At 33.1% G+C, this 12103-nt stretch overlaps 1 protein-coding gene across 4 annotated transcripts in view; it reads left to right on the top strand.

Annotated features, from left to right (window-relative positions):
• LOC108559227 (nucleolysin TIA-1) overlaps positions 1 to 3702 on the top strand; it is a 92342-nt gene extending 88640 nt beyond the window's left edge. For 2 of the 4 annotated variants that reach the window (XM_017916434.1, XM_017916437.1), the window contains 5 exons: positions 1437 to 1617; positions 1679 to 1808; positions 1867 to 2039; positions 2106 to 2247; positions 3131 to 3702. In XM_017916434.1, the coding sequence (XP_017771923.1) occupies positions 1437 to 1617; positions 1679 to 1808; positions 1867 to 2039; positions 2106 to 2247; positions 3131 to 3166 (662 nt within the window). In that variant the 3' untranslated portion in view covers positions 3167 to 3702. Of the gene's footprint in view, positions 1 to 1436; positions 1618 to 1678; positions 1809 to 1866; positions 2040 to 2105; positions 2248 to 2653 lie in introns of all 4 variants that reach the window. The other 2 variants (XM_017916436.1, XM_017916435.1) reach the window with 2 other exon arrangements.
• Positions 3703 to 12103: the final 8401 nt, after the last annotated feature.

The following is a 12103-nucleotide window of genomic DNA, read 5'->3' on the forward strand; positions in this document are numbered from 1 at the left end:
CCAAACACGCGACTAAATGCTCATTTCAAGTCGTAATCGTGATGCAAAAAAAAGAAAAGAAAAGAAAATAGTGTACGAAACGGCGGCGCACTGCGCCCCTCTTGGAAGCCTTCGTTATTCTTTCCAATTGGAGACAGGATGAAGGATTTAAGAACACATCGAGCAGGCAACTTTCCAAATAGGATCCTTCCTTGCACCGATGAATTCATTTCGGAAACGTAATCCACACCAATATTTCATACTTCCTTAAAGGTTTACCACATGTAGAGTAATGAAGTACTAAAATATTAATCTAATACTTTATCCGCACTACACCTGACATTAAACATTTTTAATTAATTTTTTGATGACACTGAATTAAAATTATTATTAATTATTATGCCTTCCTTAAAGGTTTACCGGTAATAAAGGTTGTCCTAAAAGGTCCTTAAAGGTTGAAAAAAAATAATTTTCACAAATATTCAGCAATAATTAATTGACTTAGAGGATTTCAATTGATGTACCTGACTTAGTAATACAATTATGAGTTCACTTTCCATTGCGACCACAATATTGAGTTTGAATGCAATACTAGGCTTGTTAAACTATCAAGTTTTTCCTTGTCTCAATTAACTTGCATTGTGGTTGGCTTAGTTAGTTGTCGGTGCGGCCATCGGCGGCGAATATTGTATCAATTAATCGCATAATGGCTCCATTACATTGCGATGAACAATTATCGTATCGAGTAATTATGTGAGATAATTAAGAAGCGGGGCCAGCATAATTCGGTTGCACGCGCGGTGGCGGCAGCAGTGGGGTGTAGGCGGCAATGCGGTCGGCCCCTTGGCCGATTCCCGACATTCGGCCGTTCATTTTAATGCCCCAATTGCAGTTCGAAGATATCGTTTTACGCCGCCACCACCCACGGCCATTTTACTGTCCTAAATGTGAAGTTCCGGTTAAAGGTCTGATTTAGATAATTGATCCTCCAAAACATCAATCGTAAGTCCACATTATGCACCAAATAAAAACTAAAGACTATTATTTAATTTTTATAATTTAATGCATTATAAAATAACAATTTTAAATTAATTTTTTGTTGTTGAGAATTCTACCAGGACTGTATATTTACATACAGTTTGACTGAAAATTGAAAATGTCCTTCTATGTAAATATTTGCATCGTTGTTTAAATATTAAATATTATTATCAACAGGTATTACTAAATATTGATTGATTGTATACAATCGCAGTTAATGCGCTACATTGCATTCTATTCCATATAGTTATGGTGTTTTCGATCCTAAAATGCACGCCGACTGCGAATTGGTTGAGCTTACAATACTGAAGCAACACTATGATCAACAGGCTACCGAAGCTTTGTGAACTTTTTGTATTATTCATTGGGAATCGGTCGAATTAAAAGCGTTCGGAAATTATGAATCGATTATATTTCAGGTAATATGAAACCGCTCACCTTCGACGAAGTCTACAACCAGAGCAGCCCTGGTAACTGCACTGTCTATTGCGGTGGCATCACCAACGGCTTGAACGAAGATCTGATGCATAAAACCTTCAACCCTTTCGGATCCATCCATGAGGTCCGGGTCTTCAAGGAGAAAGGATACGCATTCGTTAGGTAAATAATGAGATTATTTTAGATAACATTAGGAGTTGGTTTTTAACGTTCTGTATTTTAGGTTCACCACAAAGGAGGCTGCAACCCATGCTATTGTAGCTGTTCACAATACAGATGTGAATGGGCACGTTGTCAAATGTTCATGGGGTAAAGAGAGCGGTGATCCCAATAACACCCCGGCCACCGGGCAGGTAATATTTCTGAATTTATCCTTTTTCTTATATTTGGTACAATACTATTTGTTTCTAGACTTTGACAAGCGCGCAGTACCCTTACGGTGCTTACAGCCAGCAGTTGGGTTATTGGTACCCTCAGAGTTTCCCAACAACTGCAGCGGCCGCTCAAATGCAAGGTCAATTCTTGCAGGGTATGCAAGGTTACACGTATGGACAGTTTGCAGGATACCAGCAGTCGTACATGGGGTAAGATGGTTAAAGGTAATATTGTTTTCATGCAGGTGGTAATGCAATTGTTTTTACTGGTTTTAGCAGGATGGGTATGCAAGTGCCCACCACCTGGCAGGGAATCCCGGGACAACCTCAGATACCCACAACTCCGCAGCAGATGGCTGCGCCGGGGGCCGCAGCCCTTCAGCAACCTGGACTCGTGTTTCCCATTCAACAGTATCAAGTAAGTTGAACGTAGTCACCGAAACCATTCCGCATCCCCGACGGCATGCAAATCCTTTCCTATCTGCCTTATATTTGTTGGGTGAACGGCTGCTGCGAATGGGCTCCATCTCTTCACTCTTTATTCTTATTCTTACAAACGTATTTGTTACTACTTCAACTGCACGATTATTTCTAGTTATATATTTTTTTTGGATTAGGTTTTGAAATCTTAGGATTCGGTTCGAATCGTTAGTATACCGGGATTGCCTGCATATAAATCTACCGACAATACAAAACTCATATAGTTTTACTTTTGATTAACATTGACTAGGACTAATCAGCATGCGTTTACGATAGTATCAGCTTACTGAACCATCGGTCACGGCATCACCGCGTCTAAAATGAGCTTTCTTCTCTTCTTTCAGGCTCAATAATGATACACATATTAGTCATCAACGTGAATAGTGATATTTATTCAAATTCTAACCTCCGATTAACATACATATAAATATATATATATTTCTATACGTGTATATGTATATATATTTAAATATATGTATCGCGGCATTTGTAAAGATAACCAACTTTGTGCCAAAATTTTGAACCCTTAACACAAAAGTAAATTCAAGTATAATATATTACACACATTCACACAAGAACATTGAAGTCCGACCATTTTAGAGAACCACCGCATTGCATCATTGTGTCCGGGGGGTAGGGTTTTCTCTATGTTCGAGTGAATGCTGAGAGGGTGTAGAACCTGCACACTGCACGTGACTGGCCTAAAAGAGGTACATGTCATTTAGGCCAGATCACGGTTCAGACCCGTGAGCTCTCACCGGTTTGTGTATGAGTGAGTGAGTTCCGCGTATATCCTGATGACGCAAATCATCTGTTGGCAGCTAGCAGACGAGGAATGGTTAGCACCCTTAGTGTAAACTGGTAACACCGGTTTTAAGGGTTTTTGCAAACAAAAATGGTATCAAAACAAAAAATATAAAAGCAAATCGGTCGACGATGGGCGCCCTTCGGAGATACTATTCCCCCTATCTGTGCTCTGTATCTCTGCTGCTCTACAACCATCGTTCTTCGCAACATCATACTTCTACTCGGCAATTCGGACAAACGGACTGCACTCCGGAGACCTTCAAGACATCGTCGACCTGCACACTTCGTCCGCTTCCATTCGACTCTCGAACGACCACTACCTATGCCACCATCTCCCATTTTCCTCCTCCGCTCCTCTCAGTTACTTTTTCTTTATTCTTTAACTATCAAAGCTATATATATCATTTCATTTTTGTTGTTACTTTTGATACACGAATATGATTTTGAACATGTCAGGCGTGCTCTAGCTCCTAAGTGTTTATATATGTAAAAATTATGGCCCCCCAAAGCCGTACTGTTATACTATGTTACATTTATTTCTGTTCCATTGCGTTAACCTTTCCGTTTTTCTTTTTCATTTACAATTGTACAAAAATATACGTAGGTTAGGTTAGGTTAGGTTAGGTAATAATATTTAATAATTTCTAAGGATAATGATGATAACGATATTATAAATATATATATGAATACAATTAAAAACAAAAATCATTTTTCGACGACAATGATGACGGCATAATTAATTGTACAACGATTCGGTTGTTGGTGGTCCACTCACGACTTGCACTGTGCATACATATATACATGTGCACGTTGAAGCGAGGAGCGTGTGTATACGTATACACTTCTGCATGTGTCGGTAGGTAGGAAATGTAGCCAGATGGTATATAAATATTAGTCGTCTCTATGAATTTTGCAACGTTTGGTGGAGCCTTCGGGAAGGTGGAAAGTCAACATTTAGGAAAGCGATTTGCTCACAGCACAGTATCCACCCTCTGGTAACGTTAAATTTACTCCTGCGTCCAGAATACAGCATCACATGTGTCCTGTGCAATGCAAGCCGAATATAAATAATGTAATATTAATGTAAATATACAGTGTAAAGGGGTATCGCGATATTTGCAGTATTGTGACGCCCGAGTATGCACCTGGCATCTAGGAGAATGCTGTGCCGTGTAGTAATCATCACATTATATAATATATATACTTATACAACATATATATATAAAAGGATAACACAATATTTCATGATTTAAACTCAACTTTTATTTTATTTAAGTTTTTCTGAAGGCTCTGATAACAATCATAGAACAGGAAATGAAAATTTAAAACTAGATGATAACAAGTAGATGTACATTCTTGTTGTTGTTCTAACATATTGGCCTTCATGTACATTCATTAAATAATGTTTACCTGTTCGGTTCGTTCATTGCGTATTCGTTTGTAAATAACAGTTAAATTTATGTATCGTTTGTTAATTATCGATTAAAGAACACAAAAATCGAAGAAGAGATATTCAACGCGCAAATTGTTTCCATTTGCATTTTACTTATGCGGCCAACTGTTGACATTTTTCTATGTTTCGCAACAAAAAAAAAACTTCAACTTGACTTGTTTCGTTCTGTGTAAAGGATTTAATTGTTGTTTTGTTACTACTGGTTTATTTTAACTAAATTTTAAGGAATTTCCAGTGTCCGAAGAAAAAAAAATTGAATAAATAAATATATATATAATAAATTAAATAAATAATAATCATACAATTATATACATGTATGTATATATAAGTATATATATACACACCCCACTGCTTTGTGCAATGCATATTATTATTAAATGATGTAGAACATAAATTTAGTAATTGTTGTTGATGTGATTCACCCGTGATTGTCGACCTCAGGCTACAAACGCATCTTAAGTCTATGTCAGTTAATATTCATTTAATTAATTTTTCATAAATTGATAAAAATAAAATTGTTTTATTTAGTGTATAGGCAGATATTGAAGTCGAATGAAAGGTGAGGCAAATGTAGATCAGCAAATTTTATTACTTCTTTCGGTTCAATTTGTTTAATGCAAGAAAACAAAAAAAGAAAAAAACAAAACAAAAATAAGAGTATTATCTGTGATAAAATATATGCTATTTGGATTATTAATTTGAACTTGTGTACATTCAATTTGCTATACACTTAAGCTGAAAGTTTGATTTTGCAAAAGCACAAAGTAGTATCAATGATACTACGCTAGATCTTTGCTACCGTGTCATAACTATGTGTATCATATACAGGAAATTTGGAAAAAAATAATCTCTCGAAATATCATACTCTGTGATAGTCGTCTCTCCTTCGCGAACATCTTTGTTGAATAATAATTAACCTTGGTTTAGTTTTTTTTTTCCGAACGGTATGAAAATGGTAAAAGAAGATGAAGATATCTGCAGTTAGGCACCTCCAAACGGTGCTCAAATTTATCAAACACAAACACACACACACACACAATTACTTTCATTGATATTTATGGAATAAGGTTTTTAGCTTTGGCACCGATTGTAAAAAAGAAAATATATGATATATAATGATATATATATAATATGATGTAATTAGTATGTAAGTAATTAAGTTTAGGTATAAGCGATCGTGAAGATCGCAGACATGTATATTGAGGGTGGTCATATAATGTGTATAAAAATTGTGTATCGAAAGTTATTCTGAATCCAAATGCAGAAGGGAAATAAATGAATGAATAAAAAAATATAATATTTAAAAACAAAACAAAACAACAAAAGAAAAATTATGAAATATACAAAAACTCAAAGTAAGTGAAGAAGCAAAACATTTCGAACAGATTCTAGATTATTATTGTAACAAATATATTATTATATTTATTATTATTGGTAGAGAAATGGAATTGAATAAAGACAGTTAATAAATATACATGATGAGTCAAATTATTTTCTTGGAATCAATTTCAGATTAATACAAGGTAAGTATTTCTTTTTTATACAAATTTTTCAATATATGAGTAAAAATCCGGAAATTTTGGAACGGATTAAACTGATTAAGCGAGATTTCACCGTATTCAAATAAGTATTTCTTCCATTTATATTATGGGAAATCAATCAAAGAAATCACAAAAATAAATTGTTTTCTAATATTTAGCAACAATTTTCCTATTTATATAATGGGAAAAGTCAATAATGTCAATTATTTTAAAGTTTGTTTTGAATGCAAATGTTTCACTTAATTGCTTTTTAAAGACCATTTTAATAAATATTTTATATCTATGTGTGTGTATTTAAATTGGAGTTGAACAGGTGAGTTTCTGATACATCACTCGCCAATTTCCCACACGGAGTTCTTCGTCCCCAGGGCGATTGCAATTAGTAACAACCCCTTGTATACATTACGCTAGTTCGAGATGCGTTACAATTTCCGCTCCATCAGATCTGTTTTTCCAGCGAGCGAATTTGCATGCGTTCTTCTTTTTGTTTGCCCCTAGTTGCGGAATATTTTTATTTAAAACTTGTTATTTCGGTTCATGCAGGTAAATTTTCCCCAATGTAAATGGCAGCTGTATAACATTTTACTAAATATTCATTTAAAATACAATCACTGTTCACTTAACGTACATACTTATATATTTCTATTATTCAAAAACTCATTTACAATGTCACTTTGTAGTAAATTCTATTTTCTGTTCTTTTTTTAATAATTTAGTTTTCTGTATGAACATTATTATTTTAATCAACGTAGTAAAACAGTTGGGGAGCACTGCTTTACGTAACAGAGAATCGACGTTTTTTTCTATATCTATGGCTTTTCTCTATATCTAATAAATTGACAAAATCTCTATGGGTTTTTAATAAATTACCTCAACTTTCTATGAAACAATAGTTACGTAATGTTCGTTACGTAAAAGAGAATCGACGTTTGAATTTCTCAACAACCCCTTAAGATAATTACATCATCGACCACTCAGCTGAAAGCTGAATGTCTCACCTTTCCAACGAGCCAACCGGCATCTTCTTTCTGCTACCGAGTCGCTTGCTACTAGCTGTAGAAATGGGGAAAAAAGTGAATAGGATTTCATATCCGACGAGTTTCCACGTTTTTTTCTTAAGTACATGAAAATTACGTAACTTCTGTTGCATTTCATGATTGCGTAAGATGGGCGCCACCCTTACGCAACAAAGTTCCGTAATGTTCGTTACGTAACAGGGAAAAGACGATTTTTTGTAATTTTTTTTCAGTATTTCGTGAATTTATCGACAACCCTTAAAGATAATTGCATCATCGACCACTCAATTGAAAGCTGAATACATCACCATTCAAACGAGCCTATTGGCATTTTCGAGCAGTCACCAAGTCGCCTCCTATGAGCTGTAGCAATTTGAAAAAAAGTGAATAGGATTTCCTTAAAACTCGTTTATTCTTAATTATATGAAAATTACGTAACTTTTGTTGCATTTCATGATTGCGTAAGATGGGCGCCAGCTTTACGCATTTTTTTATGAAACAAAAGTTATGTAATGTCCGTTACATAACACGGAAAATACAATTCTTGCCAAAAAAAAACAGTATTTCGTGAATTTCTCGACAACCCTTTAAGATAATTACATCATCGACCACTCAATTGAAAATATCTCACCTTTCCAACGAGCTAACTGGTATCTTCCTGCTGTCACCAAATCGCCTGCTATGATATGGTTTTTTTCATGAGAAACGACAAGTTTTCACGTTTATTCTTAATTGCACAAAACTTACGTAACTTTTGTTAAAAATAAATTTATCAAACTGGATTAGCACACCGTTGTTTATATGTTTATTAAGCAGTTACGATATTAACGTTATACATTTCTGTTTTTTTTTAATAAGCTATGGGGAAGCTCGTTCAGGTTATGGAATTTGTGCAACATTATCAATTTAATCATAGGTTTCGTCAATGTTCTGTGCGGTTTATATCGCTATTATATTTCAGGAAGGTATGAATTTTCGACGAATAGTTGCCGCATACCTACGCCCTATAATATACACCAGTACATCACAATTAATAGACTGGATTTGATCCTGGCGACAAACTAAGTTATAGATAATTGAGCACAAGCATGTGATCTGACGTAACGTCATGATATATTATACACAGGATAATCTTTAACATTTGCACATATCAGAAATTCATTTTACAACAAATTATATATTTTTATAACAAAACATTATTTTTTATTTTGCATAATATGAAATTGTCTCATCTTAATTTTTAAACGAATTATAATTTCATTACTTTCAAAATATATATTTCGCTCCTTTAGAGCGGTCAATGTTTTGATTAATAAAAATGTTTGAATAAAAATAAATCCTTTAAAAAAATAATTAGAATAAATTGAAAAATATCAATTACTAGTTGCACAAAACGTTATACGATTCGTTAAAAATGTATATTTCCACGATTTACGTAACATCATAATCACGTTACATAACTTATTCATTGCAGTATATTGCTGTTAAATCGTAAATAAAAATGGAATTGCTGCAATTGAATATAATCGACAACAAATAAATAAAAAAACAAAAAAGGAGACTGATCTTCAATGAATATGTGAGTGGTTGCAGTAAAAAAAGAAAAACAAATTAAAAAAAAAATGGAATTACAATTAAAACGAAAAACTAAAACTGTGCATGTGTGCAGATAGGTAGTCCTGAATATTTAAGCGTTTGAGCTTTGGCGCGCTATGAAATTTCCACACCCCGAAACGAACGCCACAGAAAAGTTTATTATGCACCGTTATGATTGACCGAAGGGCGTTAATAATGCAACGTACTGCAACTACTGCTACTGCTGCTGCTGCTGTTAAATTAATACATACATGATTTAGGAATATAATTGAATTATTATATAAACCAAAAAAAAAAGATGTATTCTTTGTGTCGGAGATGTTTCTAAAATGGGTTGTAGATGATCGCTTAAAGCGACATCAGGTACAAAGGCATTGTTTGCAACAAAATTTTGAACAAAGAGAGGACTAATTAACTGCCCTGCAGTCACATTATAAATTATTATCGAAAGCGCTATCAACGATAAGCTCTTTGTAATAAACCATGATGATGGCAATTTGAATGCAGTCATAAATACAATAAATAAATCATAAAATGAATTCCCTTCTCGTATCCGGATTTACGAGATTTTAGCTATAAAATTATCCGATTCTTTTTTTCACTTGAAATTAGCTTACTCGAAAATATTGAATGAACAAGTTTAACCCGTAACTACTACGAAAAGATAAATAAATTACACATCAAAACCAATGTATCCATCATTTAAATAATTATATTTTTTTCTTATACAAGGTGGCGCAAAAGTAATGTCATAATTTGAATTAGCTGCCATTTTTGCAGATGGCTCCAAATGTCACTGTACTTTGACATTTATGATGTAGATATATAGGGAATTAGTAGTCAACAAGCCTCAAGAACGTGGATTTATTTTTACTGCTTATTTGCAAAAATCAGTTGATATGAACAAGGTGTTCAATTAAAACGCAGGTGTTCGTGTAGGTGTTTACTTAAAATACATTCTACTTTGTTATGTTTCGTAGCTGTGCAACCACTTAGTAATATTAGTAGTAAATATTTGCTCTTAACATTAAAACCATATTTATTCCACATTGAAATCAAAATATTGATGATATTTCAAGAACGTATTTGCTATAGAAATGTACTCTACAATAAAATAAGTACCTCTCGTCACGGCTGCTTTGCTCCTACTGAAAAGTATACTAAAATAGCTAGAAGGTCAACCTCTACAAGTAAATTACAATAGAATGCGACAAATATCAGGTTGACCTATCAGTAATACTTACGGGTTAATTTTCACGATCGTGGTATTATATGTAACGTTTTAAACTAGTATTACAATATGTTACAGCACTCCCACAACCAACTGAAAAGCAATACCGAACTTTCCTAAGAATGTACTTGTAAGAAAATTTTCTTCGCGAATACACAAAGTTAGAATATAAATCTTAGGAAGAAAATCAGCAACGTCATGAGTTTTTCTGTGCAAGAAAAGAAACAAAGATTTGTCCAGGCAGCAAATCCTATGATTTTAATAAAACATTTATAATGTTGTTATTTTTCATTAAACCTTTACAATTTGGTAAATAAATTAATTTTCTTATAAATTTAATTGTAAATAAATAATAAAAAAAAATATTATAAAAGTTTGAAATATTTGAAAATTTCACAAAGTAAACTTATTTTGTAATTAAATTATTTTTTTTAACCATTTGCACCCTCTCTCGTGAAATAGCTATAACGTTTTCAATCAACCGACCGTTTTTAACAGAAATTTCAGGAAATCTGCAAAATTTACTCAATTTCATTATTTTCAAACTATATATTTTTACATTTATAATGATTTAGAACAGTTTACAAATGTAAATTACGTAAAATATTTGATAATTTTAATTAATCAAAAGTTTTTTTTTATTATTTACGAACAGCGACCTCTGTTGTACACTCACGTTCTTAATTTTTAGTTACCCGGCGCATCCACTCATAAACAAAATCAATATTCAGGATTCAGCTGAAACAATATTTTAAAAAGGTATCTACTGTATTTCATGAGCTGAAACTATATTATATTTGACTTATTCAAATTTTCAGAACAATTAATATTCGATATTTAGTACATTTCATGCACTAAAATTATGAAAATAATATTATTAACTATTGTTTCATAGTTAATTATTTGAATTTTCAGCTAAATGACTTTCAGTCGAAGCATCAGTGTATGTTTGCAGCAAAACATTGCTTAATTTAAATTGTCAATATTTAAATAACTATCTACTATATTTTATAAACATAAAACTATGTAAATGTTATTAATATGGTAAAACTTTACTTAATTTAAGATAATTTAAGTTTTCAGCTAAATTACTGAAAATCTTAAAGGGTTGATTGAGAAGAAATTCGCAAAGGCAGAAATTGCTTGTATATAAAAATGTCCATTGAAATCGATTCTTCTCAAGCACTTAACATCCACAGTATTGCACCAGCTCAAATTATATCCACAAGTAAATAGAATTTATAAATATTTCACACCGTTTAAATATTCCTCCCTCCAAAATCCAAATGTATTTCAGTTTTCAGTTACAAGCAACTCAAATATTGATTGATTCATATTTTTTTTATGAATTCTGCTGTATCAATGCAAATCAATTATTTATAAATACATGATGATGGAAAAACTATGCTAAAATAATAAATTAACATTTTTTTTTATTTTCAAGTCGCCCTACCCACGATTGCGTGGGCGCCGATTTGAATCCTGGTCAAGCCAAGGGTCTGGCTTACGGGTGAGCCCTCTCGGTGCTTGCAGCAATAGGGCAATCGTTCATCACAGATGGACAGTCAAATAAGTGGGGTTCAGCATATGGACCTTTAGCCAAGTGGATGGACAATGACAGAATTAAGGATAGCAGCAGATTCACAGTAAAAGGAAATAGTGGAATCGCAGAACATCAATATACTACTAAAGTTAACCTACAAGACAATAGCCAACCTACAAATTAAAAAACGTCATAATGGTAACTGTCCACCGGGAAAGATTACCTACCTAATGTCAACAGCGATCTTAAATTTAGTCAATGTTCACATTGATGAACAGTTTGTGAATAAAATTACACAACATAAAAAAAAAATAATAATTATTATTATTATATTCATGGAATAATAGTTACATAAACAAAAGATACTAAAAAATTAAATGAACTTAAGGGTTCCATTTTTTTTCCAATTTCTACAGCTCGTAGCAGGCGACTCCCCGAAAGCACGAAGATGCTAAAAGGCTCGTTGGAAAGGTGAGGTATTCAGCTTTCAATTGAGTTATCGGTGATGTAATTATCTTAAAGGGTTGTCGAGAAATTCACGAAAGACTGAAAATAAATCGCAAAAATCGTCTATTCTCTGTTACGTAACTTTTGTTTCATCAAAAAG

This window comes from Nicrophorus vespilloides, unplaced genomic scaffold (assembly GCF_001412225.1).
Source record: "Nicrophorus vespilloides isolate i.1.1-1 unplaced genomic scaffold, Nicve_v1.0, whole genome shotgun sequence".
NCBI lineage: Eukaryota > Metazoa > Arthropoda > Insecta > Coleoptera > Silphidae > Nicrophorus > Nicrophorus vespilloides.